Genomic DNA, 16,962 nt, shown 5'->3' with positions numbered 1-16,962 from the left:
TGTCCGACTTTGGCTCAGGTCATAGTCTCACAATTCGTGGGTTTGAGCCCCGCATCAGGCTCTGTGCTGACAGCTCAGACCCTGGAGCCTGCTTCGGATTCTGTGTCTCCCTCTCTCTCTGCCCCTTGCGCATGCGCGCGCGCTCTCTCTCTCTCTCTCTCTCTCTCTCTCTCTCTCTCTCAAAAATAAACATTAAAAAAAATTGTTTTAATAAAAAAAAAGGTATGTGTGAAGTGCTCAAGGACAACCTAACAGAGACGAGATCACATGTAACGTCCTGCTCAGGCACCACCAGGCAGCAGGAGAAGCTCGGTAGGAACTGGGATGGTGGCAGTGTGGCCCAGAAATCAACCTATTCCAATTACACACACTTTTCCTGAGCACAAACTCTGCCTGGTTGGGACCTGAAACAAACCCCCACGGCGTTTCTCAACAATTTGGGATCCTAGCAGTGCCTAGCTCAGACAGGGCATCCTCAGGAATGGGCCCTACTTACCTTTCTGCAAGAAGTTCTCTAGGTCCTCATTCAGGTTTAGCCCATCCTCATGGTCCAGCACAAATTTGAGAATGACTGCTAACTCAGCCTGGACCACAGAGAGAGAAGAAGAGCATCACTTTAGGTGCTAGGGAGGTTTGAAGAGATGGAGGGCACCACACCAGCAGTGTCAGCCCCAGTTGCTGCTGGAGCCCAGTCTTCCTCTCAAAGCCTAAAGCCCCCCCAGTCCAGCTGAGAATATTCTACTAGAGACACATTGCCCTGCTGGCTCCCGCCCTCTCAGTTCCCCTGAAGATGACCCAGGGTCAGAAAGAGTTCCCACCTGACTTCACTCCTGACCACAAAAAAGGAAATGGGCAAAGACAGTAGTGCAGACAGAAAGCTTTTATATGTAACTATGTTGCCCTCTTCCAAATGACCCTCACTATTGTTCTCTGAGTGAGAACACCTCCAGGGCTCATCCAAAGTTTACCCACCAGCTCAGCTGTAAAATCTGCCCATCTCTGTCTGAGTTCCAAAGCTACAGAGTTGATTGGACTTTTCTGGCCAGCCTGCTATATAGTTCCTTATCTTTTAGAATTTCTGTTTCTGGGGCATCTGGGTGGCTCAGTCCGTTAAGGGTCTGACTCCTGATTTTGGCTCAGGTTATGACCTCACAGTTCGTGGAATCAAGCCCCGTGCTGGGCTCTGCGTTGACAGCACAGAGCCTGCTTGGGATTCTCTCTCCCCCCTCTCTCGGCCCCCTCCCCTGCTTATACACACTCTCTCCCAAAATAAATAAATGGACTTTAAAAACAAACAAAAAAGAATTTGTTTCTACCAGGTCTGTGGCCAGCTTGCAGCAGAGAAAAGGTTAAACGAAGGAGACACCCATCCTTCCCATGCCACAACAACCTCAACCTCAGAGGAGAGCCATGAGCTAAATGAGTATAAAATGAGATGATTCAACATTTTTACCACTATGTGAAAGGCCACAGCTCTCTAGGCACTGCCCATGCCCACCCTCCCACCCCCCCCACCCCCCCCCTGCCCCAGTCACCTATATTACCCACTGTGGCATCCCAGCTCCTCCTGCTCTGGGAAATAAAGGACAGCTGCTCATACAGGAAGCAAAGCCAACATCAGACCCTTCCAGGCAGGTAGTTCCTGGAAACCAGGTCATTCCCTCTATAGTGAAGCAAATGCACTTAGGGACCAAGTAGAGGAGGGGAGAGAAGGTAACAGCTCTGAGCTAGACGGTCATGATGGACAAAGATATTCTCTCTCACTAATCCCTCCCATTAGAGGAAAGGAGGAGACACATGGAATGACAGTTTGTGTAAAAATATACACTCACAATTTCTACATATTATCCCAACACAGGAGAGTTACCACTAGAGTTTACAACCACAGTTAAATATATGAACATGAATGGGGCACCTGGGTGGCTCAGTGGGTTAAGCATCTGACTCTGAGCTTCGGCTCAGGTCATGATCTCATGGTTTAGAAGTTCATGGGGCGCCTGGGTGGCTCAGTCAGTCGGTTAAACATCAGACTTCGGCTCAGGTCATGATCTCGCGGTCTGTGAGTTCGAGCCCCGCGTCGGGCTGTGCTGACCGCTCAGAGCCTGGAGCCTGTTTCAGATTCTGTGTCTCCCTCTCTCTCTGACCCTCCCCTGTTCATGCTCTGTCTCTGTCTCAAAAATAAATAAACGTTAAAAAAAATTTTTAAAAAAAAAAAGAAGTTCAAATCTGATAGCACAGAGCCTGCTTGGGATTCTCTCTCTCCCTCTCACTCTCTGCCCCTCCACTACTCATACTCTTGCTCTCTCAAAATAAATAAACATTAAAAAAATACACACACACACACACACACACACACACAAAAGGACTTGGAAGTATATCCCTTAAAAGTTAGCAGTTAGTTGTCTCTGGAAATGAGATTAGAAGCAATTGTTATTTCCCTCTTTTGCGCTTTTCAATATTTTCCAGACATCCTATAAAGAATGGCTGGAATTGCTACAACCTAATTTTTTAAAAGAACAATATACGTTGTTGAAAGAAAACCAATGGAGTAGGGTGAAGCACGAGCTAGGCCCACCAGGTGTGGTGGAGACACAGGGCTTACCTGAATCTTATATTCAAATTGTTCCCAGTCCCTGGGACTTTTGGAGCTCATGGTGGAGTGGTATAACAGCAGCATGGTCATCTAGAAGCCAAACAGAAGACAGTCACTGAGCAGGACTGTCTCTCTTCTCAGTGCTCCCCTCTCTGGAATGTTCTGGGGACTCTGAACTATTCCAGAGGCTCTTCCAAAGCTCCTAGAACTCAGTAGCCCCAGGTCCCTGCCCTTAACTGCACCAGGAAACACCTGATTGAGGACTTACTGCCCACTGTACAAAAAGCCTGGTGTACAACTGAATTCCTGGACTCATGGAACCTAACTACAACGCTTAAACTGCCCTCTATGGGCCAGCACCCAGAAACAGGAAGTGGAGGGAATGAAAGAGACTGAGCTAAAAAGAAGACTATGACACCTGGGTGAGGCCCAATTCCTGCCACATCTTCATTGAGGCTCACAGTAATAGTCTAGTAATCTCTGTCATAGGGCATGGGCTCTGAGACTCCTTGGGCTAAATCAGCCTCTGCCTCAGCCAGATGGCTGACCTCTAACCTCCATGAGCCCCAGAAATAAAGTACTCATCACCAAGAGAAGGCCTGGCAGGTCCAATTGGTGCCACCCTCCCACCCCCACATCCGATATCCCATAGATACCTTGGCCAATTCCAGCTCTGACCCTTCCATCACCTTCTGCACAGACACCAGGCATTCTGGAGAAGAGGGATGTTTTCGGTTTTCTGTAAAGATGACAATGTAGAAAACAGGGTGAACTTCCTGGACACAATTCCTGAGATCATAAGAATACCTCAAAGTAGAACAAAATCACCGTCTCTGGTGGGGCTAGGAGACATAAGTCTCCTTGCTCCTATGTCCTCTCTCCCCCAACATACACATTTCCACCTGAAGTTAGTTCTATCCTAGGTCAGCCCAAGGACTACAGGGATAGTTCAAGAAAAAAGCAGGCTAGGAATTCACAGCAGCACTGGGACATGACGTTGCACTCAACCACCCAATGCATCAACTCCTGCTCAGCACCACAGAGAAGGAACCAGAGATTCCAGGTCACTCTAGGGTCTTATTCCAAGTAAGGTCGTAGAGGAAGCCTGAAGCTGAGTTAGATCAGGAGGACTAGGGACACCTGGTTCTTCTGCTGTTATGCCAACTATCAATTAACCTTTGCTTTATCTAAATCTATTATCACCTTTCCCATAACTCTCCTGAGGGGGTGATGGCTGACAGCTCCTGTGTCAAAGAGGAGGACTCTGTGTCCATGACTGTACAAGGGAGGGGAACTGACACTGTGCTAACTTTACATCTGTTCTTACTACCTATCAACCTTAAGAGCAATTATTCCATCTTATAGACAAAAAAACCTACGTCCAGAAAGGCCATACAAGCTGTGAGTAGAAGAGCCAAGACCTCAACCTAAATCTGCCTCTGCCCCATCTATTGCCTAGGTAATTAATTCAAAATCATCCAGGGGAATGTTTTTCTTACAAGGGAAAGAGGACAACATGGATCCATCCCTCTCCTCCAACTCCTTGCATGGGGCGGGGGGAGGGGAGCCCAAGGTGATGAGTCCTAAAAACTGACTCTCTGGCTCTACCTGGATCTTAGAGATGGGCTCTGGGACTGAAGGGACACTCTTCTTCCCTGACGGCATAAGCATCACCAGACCCAGGGAAACAGTTATATTCATCTCTGTGGTACAGAGTCAGCAGCCTTGAGCCTCTGCACCTCCAGACACCTGTGAGCTGGTTCCTCTGGACTCCCAAAGTCCTGGGAGTTGAGGAAGCAGCTCCTTCTCAGCTAGATAAGAAAGGTGCTTACTTTGCAAAAAACTGCACACAAAGTCCAGTCTCTCTGGTACCGGCTGTTGCAGGATTTGCTGCCCCTCATCAGTGCCGTGGCTAGAAAAAGAACAAGTATCAGGACCAGAGTACTTAGCAATCCTTCCCCCCTCACTACTCCATTCCATGCCACCTGCCCCTTCCTTCAGGTTTGGTCTGCATTGGATCTGGGAGAGATGCTGGTGGCAGGGGAGAAGATACCAAGACACCATTTGGTCAGAAGGAACTGTGTGGTGGGTGAGAAGTGGGAACTTGAGGCAGGAGGTCCTTCTGGAAAAAACTCTGACACCCTCTTCATGAATATGAAAGGCTCTGTGGGAAGGGGGCCGAGGGGAGAGGACGAAGATGACAGAGACGAAGGGGAAGCTAGGTTCAGTAGTCTGGAATGGCTTAACTGTAAAAGGTCAGAAAGCCTAGGAAACACAGTGAGAGTAAGACAAATGATGGAAAGGGAAAAACAAGTCAAAGAACTGAAAGAACAGGAGGGAATTCCCAAGGCTCTGAAGGGACAGGGCAAAGTTCAACACAACAGATCAAAGGCTGAGATGGCTAAGGCCAAGGGACAACACTCAAGTGGCTGGGTATGGCTGCGCTGGTCTGTTTAACTGGAAGGGCAGGCTACATGCTGAGAGAGCTATGGGGAGAGGGAGGCAGCAGGGGGAGCCCTCACACAGCCCGGGCCCCTGGTGCTCAGGCTAACTGCCCTGTCAATCTCACTGGGGAATAGCTTCACTAGAAGTCAGAAAGCAGACTTTTCTCCTTGGGCTTCTATGGCTGGAGATACTAATTAAAGGGGCCTCTTGTTCCTCAACCTCCAGATTCTACTGAATGTTCCAGCTTTCAGTCAACTTTCTGGAGGGCAGGGAGGGCCTGAGAACCAGAGAACTTAGCAGTGCCGGACATCCTGCAAAGCGTAAGCAGCACCCAAGCCAAGACCACGAATGTACCTCCCTCCCTCTCCCATGTGATTACAAAGGATTCTTCCAAGTGAACCCCCCACAAGCCATTTTCTGGATAGCTGGTGTGATTAGGGACTCCTACAAAGCCATCAGGAGATGCCAATCTCCTCCCAGGCTCCTAAAAGAGCCATCTTCCCTACCTACCCACAATCTGGAACATTGTGACTCCTTGCCTCAGCACAGAGCAGTAATTTCCCTAAGTGTACTCCATTAGATAAAAAACAAAGAGGGTTCTCAGGTTAAATGTTTGAGAAACGCTGGGTTAAACCAAACCGAGCATTTTCTAAAGAAAAGGATATAACGTGAATTATTTCCTAAACCTGTCTGACCACAAAACCTCTTTTTCCCCCCACTAAGCCCCTAGGATAAGTAAAGTTACATGGAATATGCTTTAAACATGCTGGACCTGGAACAATCCAGCCCATCCTTTAAAAGTGAGTTCAGGGGCGCCTGGGTGGCTCAGTCAGTTAAGCGTCCAACTTCAGCTCAGGTTATGATCCCGTGGTTTGTGGGTTTGAGTCCTGCTTTGGGCTCTCTGCTGACAGCTCAGAGCCTGGAGCCTGCTTCAGATCCTAGGTCTCCCTCTCTCTCTGACCCTCACTTGCATGCTCTCTCTCTCAAAAGTAAACATTAGAAAAATTTTTTTAAAAAAGTGAGTCCAAGTCTTATCCACAACCACTACCAGTCATGACTCCTTCCTCCCCCTCAGGACTTTCTGCAGCACTGATTGATACAACAGCATCACTTACAAATGACCCCTCTAACTGTGTGACCTGAAAGCTAGGGTACAGGAGGTACTCTGTACATATGGGTTGACTAACAGATGAAGGATGCTTTATAACAGGAAGAGGAGAGGTCAAGGTCAGTAACACAAATGTCAGAGCTTTAGGTTTTCTGGCAAAATGACTCTACTACACTTTGCTAGTCAAGTCTCACAGGTATCAGAGATGGGACAGCCTTTTTGCTTCAGGCTATTCTCACACAGAACAGAAAGGGAAACTTGATAGAGGGGCTGATGTCAATGTATTTTCCCAGAGAGAAGGCCAAGTGGCCAAAGAACAAGACCTGTTCAAGCCCCACAGCTGCTATCTGCCACCAACCCTGCCATCCTCCACGGCCTTCCCTGGAGAACCAGCATCTGATTTAGGTTAGCAACAGTAGCATCATCCACAATGAAAAAGCCAGAACACATTCACCAAGAACACATCTGTCTTCCCAAAGGAAGCTGATTTGCACTGGCCTGGATCCGAGATGGAGATTAGGGTTAACGTGGAATTTCAACAGCCCCTCCCCTCCACCGCGCACGCGCGCACACATGCACGCACATGTATTTGTGTTCTCTCTCCCTCCTCTCTTACCCTCCCTACACCTTCACTTCTCCTAGTCTAAGGCTCAGGCAGTGCATTAGAAGACAACTTGGAAAATGTGCATCTTGAATTTATAACCCTCCCAGTGAAAATTTCCCACCAGGTTACCAAGCTACAGTTGCTAAACCAAGGATACACATGCTTACCTCTTGGACATTTCTACTGCTCTTGTCATTAAGCCAAGGAAATTGATCTCCTCAAAAACAAATGCTCCTTGATCTATTTTTTCCCCAAGATTTTATTTTTTTAAGTAATCTCTACCCCCAAAGTGGGACTCAAACTCATGACCCCGAAATCAAGAGTTGCATGTTCCAATGACTGAGCCAACCAAGCATCTCACCTTGATCTATTCTTAAGTCAAAAACAAAAACAAAAACAAAAACAAACACACATACCAAAAACCATGCTACACCCTACTGTACTTTTACAACACAAAGAGCATCACACCTGGCTGCCCATATTTTCATGAGATTAAAATTAAATAGTAGGCTTAGGTATCGTCAGCCTAATGATTTTACCAGCCACTGATGTTAACTGTGTAGATCTACCACTTCATTAGGGTTTGAAAGATAATTCCTTTCACTAAGAACTGCAAAAGGCTATATTACTCGGCAATCAAAAAGAATGAAATCTTGCCATGTGCAACTACGTGGATGGAACCGGAAGGTATTATGCTAAGTGAAATTAGTCAGAGAAAGGCAAATATCATATGACTTCACTCATATGAGGACTTTAAGAGACAAAACAGAAGAACATAAGGGAAGGGAAACAAAAATAATATAAAAACAGAGAGGGAGACAAAACAGAAGAGACTCATGGAGAACAAACAGGGTTACTGGAGGGGTTGTGGGAGGGGGAATGGGATAAATAGGTAAGGGGCACTAAGGAATCTACTCCTAAAATCATTGTTGCACTATATGCTAACTAATTTGGATGTAAATTAAAAAAAATAAAATTTAAATTAAAAAAAAAAGAATTGCAAAATGCTAACTTATAGGTGGTACATAATTCTCCTATGAAGAATTTGTGCAAAAACAAGAAAACAACAACAAAAAACCCTTCAGCTAATCAAGCTTGGATCTAATTACCAGTTTACAGGCAACAAGGTTGGGTTGGGGGTGGAGGTGGCAGGGGTGGGGGAGGGGAGCGACGGCGGGGAGAACAAGTTGAGCAGTACCATGATACAATTAATAAAATCAAGGGATGCCTGGGTGGCTCAACTGGTTAAGTGTCCGACTTCGTCTCAGGCCAGGATTGTGGTTTGTGGGTTCGAACCCCACATCGGGCTCTGTGCTGACAGCTCAGAGCCTGGAGCCTGCTTTGGTTTCTCTGTCTCCCTCCCTCCCTCCCCTCCCCTGCTCGCTCGCTCTCTCCCTCCCTCAAAAATAAACATTAAAAAAATTTTTTTAGGGGTGCCTGGGTGGCTCAGTCAGTTAAGTGTCCGACTTCAGCTCAGGTCATGATCTTACAGTTCATGAGCTCGAGTCCTGTGTCAGGCTCTGTGTTGATAGCTCAGAGCCTAGAGCCTGCTTCAGATTTTGTGTCTCCCTGTCTCTGGGCCTCCCCCGCTAATTTTCTCTCTCTCTCAAAAATAATAAGCATTAAAAATTTTTAATTTTTTTAATAAAAAATAAAATAAAATCCAGAACTTAGGAAATTCTACAGGATCCGGGAAGAAAAAAAATAGGGTAGGTATGGAGTTAGAAATGAGTAGGAAACAAGACTGGTGGGAGGAGATGAGTCCCTGATCAAAGTTCTTCAATGCCAAGGCTGGAGATTTTAGATTTCAACCTTCTGGCAATAAAGAGTCCATCCCTGAGGTCCACCAGCTGTGGGGCACCACCATGAGAGAAGGACTGGAGGAAGAAGGTTCCTGAGGTCACATGAACAGGAATGCCCTGGGAATACGCACAGATTAGAGCAGAACCAAGCCACGAGGGCCAGGTATCCAGAGTGAGGCAGAGGCAGAGATGTGAGAAGTCTTCTAAAGGACAAAATGAGAGGAAGATGACCTAGTAGAATCACTGCCAAAGAGAGGGAGGAATTCAAGATGATGTTGAAAGGTCCTGACTGGGTAACTGGGAAAGAAAATGGTACTGTCTGTATCAAAGTAAGAAAATAGTGACCTCTTTCAGAGGCACTAAAGCAGGTGCTAGTTAGAGCCACAGGGACTTTAAAAAAACCTTATAAGACATCCCACCACCAACATACACTTCAAAAAACACACTCAAAAAATTAAAACCAAAAACCATTCTTGCTGAATCCATCTGTTCTAGGCTACTCAGCCCCACTAGACTTCGGTGATGAACAGTATCAACTACATTTTTGTTCACTTACTCAACAAACATTAATCAAAACCGAATCAATGTACTGTCCCAAGCTAGGCACAGAGGAACTCAAGGTGAATCAGATCCAGCCCCTGCCTCTGACAAGCTCAGTTCTGCCTCCTTTCCCTATGAAGGGGTAGCCAAACTGCTTCACAGAGATACTGAAGCCCCCACCCCAGTTCTTACCTGCTACGTGTGGAACAAGAACACTCTCAGTCAACACTTCAGACTATCCCTGACCTGGGGGCTGTCTACGGTGCTTTCCTTTGAAAAGGGATGGTCCTCTCTGTCCCCTCAATTCTCTACATTATGGCTGACCTCTACTTCTGCCCACAGCACAAAGATGTGAAAAAAGGTCAGTTTTGCCCTAATTTCTGAAGGCTTGATGACAGACGAAAAAGAATGAACTATATGAGCCTTAAAAAATGACCGTAGGTTACAGCTTGACCCTTGTAACTTGTAGGTTACATCTTTGCTTGGTTCCAGAGAGGGAAGATATAAGGGGGAGGCCCACTCCGCTGATTTCCCAGATAACTGAGACGTTCAAAGACAGAGGTTAAAAAAAAAAAGCTCACTAGAATCCTGGCTAGGGGACAACAAGCAGCTTATCAAATGCTAATCGACCTCACAAAGCAAGTTAATGAGGCAGGCAAAACCCCCAGAAAAGCTCTAATGGTTTAGAAAGGGGCAGATCTGTGGCACACTAACAAGTTAGAGATAAGATTTCTAGGTGCTACTTATTTCCCTTAAGTGCAAGAGCTTCCCCTTTCTTCCTCCTGGCCTTACAGGTTGCCAGGAGGGCTTGTGAGGTAAGGACAGGCCAGAGCCACGAGAAGGTATGGAAGACTCTCACTGAGACAAGAGGACAGGGAGGCCCAGAGCAGACTCTTGAAATCCTGTGAAAGCACAGAGACCTGCAGGCTCTCCTGTGCAAGAGTGAGGAAGCCATGGGATGGGACCAGAGCGAAACCTCTTCCCATAGAGAGAGAGAGTGACTAGGCAATGAGCTCAGTGTGCTCCTGCCTTGGGGCCCCACGCTGGCAATCCTGCCCATGCTTTCTGGTCACAGCTGTCGGCAAGGAAAGGGAGTAAATGTGGTCCCCAGCCCAACATTCAGCCTCACGTGGGAGGCTGGAGAGGGGTGTGGTGTATACTCACATGCCGTCAATGATCTTGAGGAAGACACTGCAGTCCTGGAGCTGCAGCACGGCCTCCACGGGGCTGGCTACATGCAGACTGTTCACCTGTGAAACAAAGGGGAGAGCCTGGTGACCCACTGCGAGTGTGAGGAGCACTGCGTTGGCCGTGCTCCCCAGATGCCGACAATGAGTCTGCTCACAGTGGGTGCCCACAGCTGCAGGCCGCAGGCGCGAAGAACAGCTGGTCCTCGGAGCTTGCACTTCAGCGGAGAGAAGCTGCTGCAGCCACGTGCCCAGTAACAGCCACCTGCATGCCGCCTCAGACCCCCTTCCTCTGGCTTCAACTAAATGAGAGCCAAAATTCTCTGAAGATGCTCCAGCACTAGGGATATAATTTAACTATAACTAGGCATAAAATGGCTCTGGAAAAACACACAAGAAACTGTCCTGTACTACCACTGCCTCTAGGGACAGGGGAGTCAGAAGCGGGTTAAAAGAAAAGTTTTTTGTATTATTGCTCTTTGTATCTCTTGAATATTTACATTATAACCCTCCATACCTCAAATTTTCACATTATAGCCCTTTCTATCTCGTGGACTTTGAAATATCTATTCAAAACTTACATTAAATACTACGTATGTTTTATATACTATCACGCAGATACAAAATTTTGCTAATGCATTTTTTAAAAATTTAACATTGGGGCACCTGGGTGGCTCAGTCGATTAAGTGTCCGACTTCAGCTCAGGTCATGATCTCGTGGTTTGTGAGTTCGAGCCCTGCATCGGGCTCTGTGCGACAGCTCAGAGCCTAGAGCCTGCTTCGGATTCTGTGTCTCCCTCTCTCCCTGCCCCTCCCCCCCATTCATACTCTGTCTCTCAAAAATGAATAAATGTTAAAAATTTTTTTTTAATAATAAAATTTATTTAATGTTTATTTATTTGGGGGCGGGGGGGGGGGGTGGTTGGAGGCAGAGAGAGACAGACAGACACAGAATCCGAAGCAGGCTCCAGGCTCTGAGCTGTCAGCACCAAGCCCGATGCGGGGCTCGAACTCAGGAACCGTGAGATCATGACCTGAGCTGAAGTCAGATGCTTAACCGACTGAGCCACCCAGGTACCCCTGTTATTTACACATTTTAAAAATCCTTCCCAGACATAAACCTTTGGCTGACACAGGGAGAAATGATGAGAGAACAAGATAACAAAGAAAAAATAAGGGAGGAAAAGAAGAGCTGGGAACCCCAGAGAGAAACTTGGCAATCCTGATTCAACTGCCTTTTTCTCTTCTTTGCCTTTAGGCGGGCATCCACCTAAATCAGTCTTTACAACCAGAAAACTCACCAGCAGTCAGTCACCTGCGAATGAGTCAGGTACACAGGTTATTCAACAAGCATATACAGTCAACTTCTCCAGGAAAACCTCAGAAATTCCAAAGGCATCAAGTTCAGAAGAAGCCTGGGCTGAACTTCACCTTTGTTACTACCAGAGGAACAAAGGGTTTGTTTGCTAAGTCAGTCAATCACACATGCAAGATTGAGGTAAGAAGGGAACTTAGGCTGCTTATTAACAAGGTATTTTTAAGAACTTCAGCACAGTGGTTATTATGTGCAATGAGTAGTTTCTGTTTACAAGTGTGCTCTTTAAAAGGTACTGGGCTATGGGGCGCCTGGCTGGCTCCATCGGAAGCACATGCTACTCTTGATCTCAGGGTCGTGAGTTCGAGCCCCACAATGGGTGTAGAGATTACTAGATAATCTGACAGAAAGAAAGGTAGATAAATGAAGAAATGAATGAACTGGTACTGGGATGAGAGCTCCCAGATAAAGATTTTGGGTGCAGGTCTTCCACGAACTTGCCAGGAACCTTTGTTATCAACTTATCTCTCCGTACCTACTTTCTCACTTGCCCAATGGATGGAATTCCTACACTGTTTGCTGTTTACTTTAGAGGACTGGTGTGCGTTCAAATGGAATTATGGGTGCAAAAATATGTAACAAAATACAAGTGCTAAATGCAAAGCACTATTATTATTAATAATATTAAAATAATGAAGTAGATGTAGCAAAACTTTTACTTCTCAGTAGTTAAACAGGCTGACTGCACTAGAGAATCAAGAGTATTAAATAAAAAGAAACAGTAACTCAGCCACAGAAATGATACTATTTATTCAGTTAAATATTTTTATGTTAAAAACAACTTTTAGGGGCACCAGGGTGGCTCAGTCGGTGAAGTGTCTGACTTTGGCTCAGGTCATGATCTCACGGTTCATGGGTTCCAGCCCCGAGTCAAGCTCTGTGCTGAGAGCTCAGAGCCTGTAGCCTGCTTCAGCATCTGTGTCTCCCTCTCTCTGCCCCTCCCCCGCTCATGCTCTGTCTCTCTCTCTCAAAAATAAACATTAAAAAATTTTTTTAAATGTATGTTTAAAAATAAAAGGCAGGGGGGCACCTGGGTGGCTCAGTCAGCTAAGTGTCCAACTCTTGGTTTTGGCTCAGGTCATGAACTTGCACTTTGTGAGTTTGAGTCCCGCATCAGGTACTGTGCTGACAATGCAGAACCTGCTTGGAATTCTCTCTCTGCCCCTTCCCCACTCTCTCTCAAAATAAATAAACTTAAAAATATAAACAACTTCTAGGGGCTCCTAGGTGGCTCAGTCAGTTAAGCATCCGACTTCAGATCAAATCATGACCTCATAGTTTATGAGTTTGAGCCCCACATCGGGTTCTGTGTTGACAGCTCAGAGTCTGGAGCTTGCTTCAGATGTGGTATCTCCCTCTCTCTCTGCCCCTCCCCTGCTCATGCTCTGTCTCTCTCTCAAAAATAAATATAAAAAAAAGTTTTAAAAAACAACTTCTAGATGGATCTAAATTAAAATAGGCTAAAAGTTAAGGGGGGAAAAAAAGAGTAGAACATAAAATATGACCTCTCTTTGAAGCCTTAAAGACAATACATTTATACCATCTTGTCACGCTTGATCTAATTAGTCAGGAAAGGCGAGTGTAAATTTTCGAAGATTTTGAAGAAGATTTGAAGGACCAGGCCAAGGTCCTTTTCCATCAGCTGAAAATGAAGAGAGTGCCAAGACTTAAGCACCCAAAACAGCCTCCTTTTAATACCTGTAATCTAAGAAAAACATTCAAGGACTGTGTCACTAACAAGACTGAAAAATCACACCAGTTAGCGGATTTAAAGTCACTTAAGGAATCTGGATTCATCCCACACCAATTAAGTAAGAATCCAGCAACAGTTTCTTTCATGGATATAAAAATGTATTTTCTTCCTGTGCATTATTTTGCTCTCAAATGAGAAATTGTTGGAAAGCTGAGGAAGTGAAGAAGCTCACTAGTCTGGTTCAAAACACAAGAGTGAGGGCCGAGCTCACTAAACAATAAACAACCCAAGAGCTGCCTGTAAGGTTTTCAGAGTTACTTAAGGTTGTTGAATCTTAAAAAGTTCCCTATTCCCTATAACAGTTTATTCATGGTAACTTCTGGGTAGGGAACAATTTCAAGATACACTTCAAGCAAACTATAAATTCATTTTGACACAATAAAATAAATTACTGAAACCCTGGCGGGGAGGGAACCCACTCATTCTAGTATTTTAATCCATGCATTTTTAGTGTTTTGAAGTATTTCCTTCTAGTCTTTTTTCCTACGTTGTTTTTTGCTAAACCACAACTATAATTGTCACATGTGTGTGTTCTATGCCACTCTTCCCCCTAATGTAACAAGTATTATTTGATGCTGCTACAGTATCATAAAATCCACTTTAGCTGCCTTTTGTGTGTGTATGTATGTGTGTGTGCATATATATGTATTTTTATATTTATTTATTTATTTATTTTTGAGAGAGAGAGAGAGAGAGAGAGAATGAATGAATCCCGGGAGGAGTGGGGGGAGGGGGTTGTTGAGAGAGAGAAGAGGGGCTCACCTAAGGTGGTGTTTTGTGTTCACCCAAAGTAGGGCTTGGGCTCAAGAACCAGGATATCACGACCTGAGCCAAAGTCAGATGCTTAACAAAATGACCCACCAAGATGCCCCAATCTTTTGTTTAAATTGAAAATTTCTATGTAACTATATATTAATAATTTTAATGCATGTTCATTCTGACTCGAAAAAAGTACGCAAGTATCTGCTGTTAAATAAGACCAACCCTATGTCTGTTCTCTGTAATGATAGTACTCACCATAAAACCAAACATAGGACCTAAATAAATAAACTGATGAACTTAAAACAATGTGGCTAGGGGCATCTGGGTGGCTCTTGGTTAAGCATCGGATTTTGGCTCAGGTCATGACCTCACGGTTGGTGGGTTCAAGCCTCATGTCAGGCACTGTGCTGACAGCTTGGAGCCTAGAGCCTGCTTCAGATTCTGTCTCCCTCTCTTTCTGTCCCTCCCCTGTTCACCTTCTGCCTCTCTCTCTCTCAAAAATAAACATTAAAAAAAAATAAAAATAAAAAAATAAAAGAATGTGGCTGAAGGATCCCCCAATATTCAGTTTATCTGCTGAACTAGAGACATAGCTCACAACCAGCCCCTTCCTAGGGATGAGGGGCGGAAAAGGAAGAGACAATGTTTCTAACATAGATATAAAACACTGAGCTCTTCTCTTCTCCGCTACCGCCATTGTGCCGTGTGGTGCGGTTTCTCACTATGTCTTCTCACAAGACTTCCAGGATCAAGCGATTCCTGGCCAAGAAACAAAAGCAGAATCGTCCCATTCTCCAGTGGATTCGGATAAAAACTGGTAATAAAATCTGATACAACTCCAAGAGGCAGCTCTGGAGAAGAACGACGCTGGGTCTACAAGGGATCATACATGAGATGGCACACACTTATGCCGCCTCAAAGTCGTATGTTCCTATTCCATTACATCCTACTCCATCACCTCCCCACTACCTGAACAGCAGATCTGTTTTATCAAGGAAATGACTTTTCTCTGTCATTATGCTTCTGCACCAGTAGGTTGGTTCAGTAATAAACATGAGACCTTTTGATTGAAAAATAAACTGAAATGTAACGGAAATAGAAAATAAGTAAACTATAAATATAAAAATACCCATTTTAAACTGTACAACTAAAATTCACATTTACTTCAGAAACTGAAGACTAAGAATGTACGTTTTGTTATTTTTTTTTTCTTTTTAAAGTAGGCTTCACACCCAGCGCAGAGCCCAACATGGGGCTTGAACTCATGACCCTAGATCAAGACCTGAGCAGACATCAAGAGTCAGACACTAACCGACTAAGCCACCCAGGCACCCTTGTACATCCTGTATATTAAACACATTTCTTGAGGGGCGCCTGGGTGGCGCAGTCGGTTAAGCGTCCGACTTCAGCCAGGTCACGATCTCGCGGTCCGTGAGTTCGAGCCCCGCGTCGGGCTCTGGGCTGATGGCTCAGAGCCTGGAGCCTGTTTCCGATTCTGTGTCTCCCTCTCTCTCTGCCCCTCCCCTGTTCATGCTCTGTCTCTCTCTGTCCCAAAAATAAATAAAAAACGTTGAAAAAAAAAATTAAAAAAAAAAAAAAACACATTTCTTGACTAGAGATTTACAGCAATTAAAGACAATGTCTTATTAAGCCCACCCTACTTGGAAATTAAAAATTCATGTCCTTCAAACTATTCTGTAATTTTTCTGATTGGCTTTTTCACTTGGCCCTAATTGATCAGTAGTCAGGGTGACTACTAAAAAACCCTGTACCATATAGCATGCCCTGGCAATATTTTAAGTATCAAGAATTATTATTTATTCAGATACTGTGCTTAATGCTTTTTACAAACATTATTTCACTGTCCTCATAATAACTCTATGATGTATTTTTATTTCAATTTAAAAAATATGGTGCTGAGAGGCTAAGTAACTTGCCCTGGGTCATGCACACAGGTGAGAGTGCTGATTCTATCAGGCTGTCTGACTCCAAGGTCCATGCTTGTCATCACTACACTCTGTGGCCTCCTCTGTTCTCTGTACCTTTATGTTCCCAGTGCTCGGTATTACTCCTTCATTTGCCATTGTTTGTCTTGGACAAATGTATGAAAAGATCTAGCACAAGGATTTAAGTAATCAAGAAGGCAACAGGAAAACAGTGGAAACAGACAGAAGCATGGTAAAGAAAGCAAGGAGAACCTTGCCCTACAATAAAAGGCCTTTCAAGACCAAAGTCCCTGCATGTTACTGAAGTTCAGCATAAACGCTTCTAGTTAGGAAAACGCACAGGAAGCAAATGAAGATGGGTCTCTATGCCGTGCTGCAGCCAACCGTCCCATGAGAAAAGAAATTTATACTTCTCCTAAGAGGTATACAGAAGCTTAGAAGATAATACTCTTCTAAGCCACACAAGCAGAGTTATGGACCATTGTCAGCAGCAACATCACCAGGGATAATAAAAGTTAAAAACTAAGGAGAAAGGCAAAGGAAAACTGTTATTAATCTGGAGATGAGAAGACGTTACACAGCCCTGGTTCCCTCTCGCACCCCTCCAAACTTTCTGGGAAAATTCTCAACAAAAAGAGAGGAAGACTACTCACCCAAGAGAGAAGTGCCGCTGCCCGGGTGGCATGGAGTGTCATCTTGGTGACACCAAACAGTCACCCCAATGCACCTGAAAACCAAAAGAAGAGCAGTTAATTATATCAGATATCCATGATGAACGATGAAGGGGGAAGTGGTTCAATTTACTGGCTCTTAATATTTAAATAAATCTCTCTTCACACAGCACTTA

The 16,962-nt window shown here is 44.9% G+C and overlaps 1 protein-coding gene and 1 pseudogene across 9 annotated transcripts in view; one reads left to right on the top strand and one right to left on the bottom strand.

The window, feature by feature from the left end:
- Window positions 1-16,962, bottom strand: part of NUMA1 (nuclear mitotic apparatus protein 1) — an 83,638-nt gene that overhangs the window by 28,583 nt on the left and 38,093 nt on the right. For 8 of the 9 annotated variants that reach the window (XM_047879111.1, XM_047879109.1, XM_047879112.1 and 5 more), the window contains exons 2-7: window positions 16,769-16,842; window positions 10,257-10,342; window positions 4,426-4,505; window positions 3,250-3,332; window positions 2,603-2,683; window positions 497-584 (exon numbers count right to left, since the gene is read on the bottom strand). In XM_047879111.1, coding sequence (XP_047735067.1) covers window positions 497-584; window positions 2,603-2,683; window positions 3,250-3,332; window positions 4,426-4,505; window positions 10,257-10,342; window positions 16,769-16,810 — 460 coding nt within the window. In that variant the 5' untranslated portion in view covers window positions 16,811-16,842. Of the gene's footprint in view, window positions 1-496; window positions 585-2,602; window positions 2,684-3,249; window positions 3,333-3,481; window positions 3,489-4,425; window positions 4,506-10,256; window positions 10,343-16,768; window positions 16,843-16,962 lie in introns of those variants that run through there. The other variant, XM_047879116.1, reaches the window with a different exon arrangement.
- On the top strand, window positions 14,893-16,287 carry LOC125176327 (60S ribosomal protein L39-like; annotated as a pseudogene).

The sequence above is a fragment of the Prionailurus viverrinus genome, chromosome D1 (assembly GCF_022837055.1).
Source record: "Prionailurus viverrinus isolate Anna chromosome D1, UM_Priviv_1.0, whole genome shotgun sequence".
Classification (NCBI taxonomy): domain Eukaryota; kingdom Metazoa; phylum Chordata; class Mammalia; order Carnivora; family Felidae; genus Prionailurus; species Prionailurus viverrinus.
This window is presented reverse-complemented; position numbering and strand designations above follow the sequence as displayed.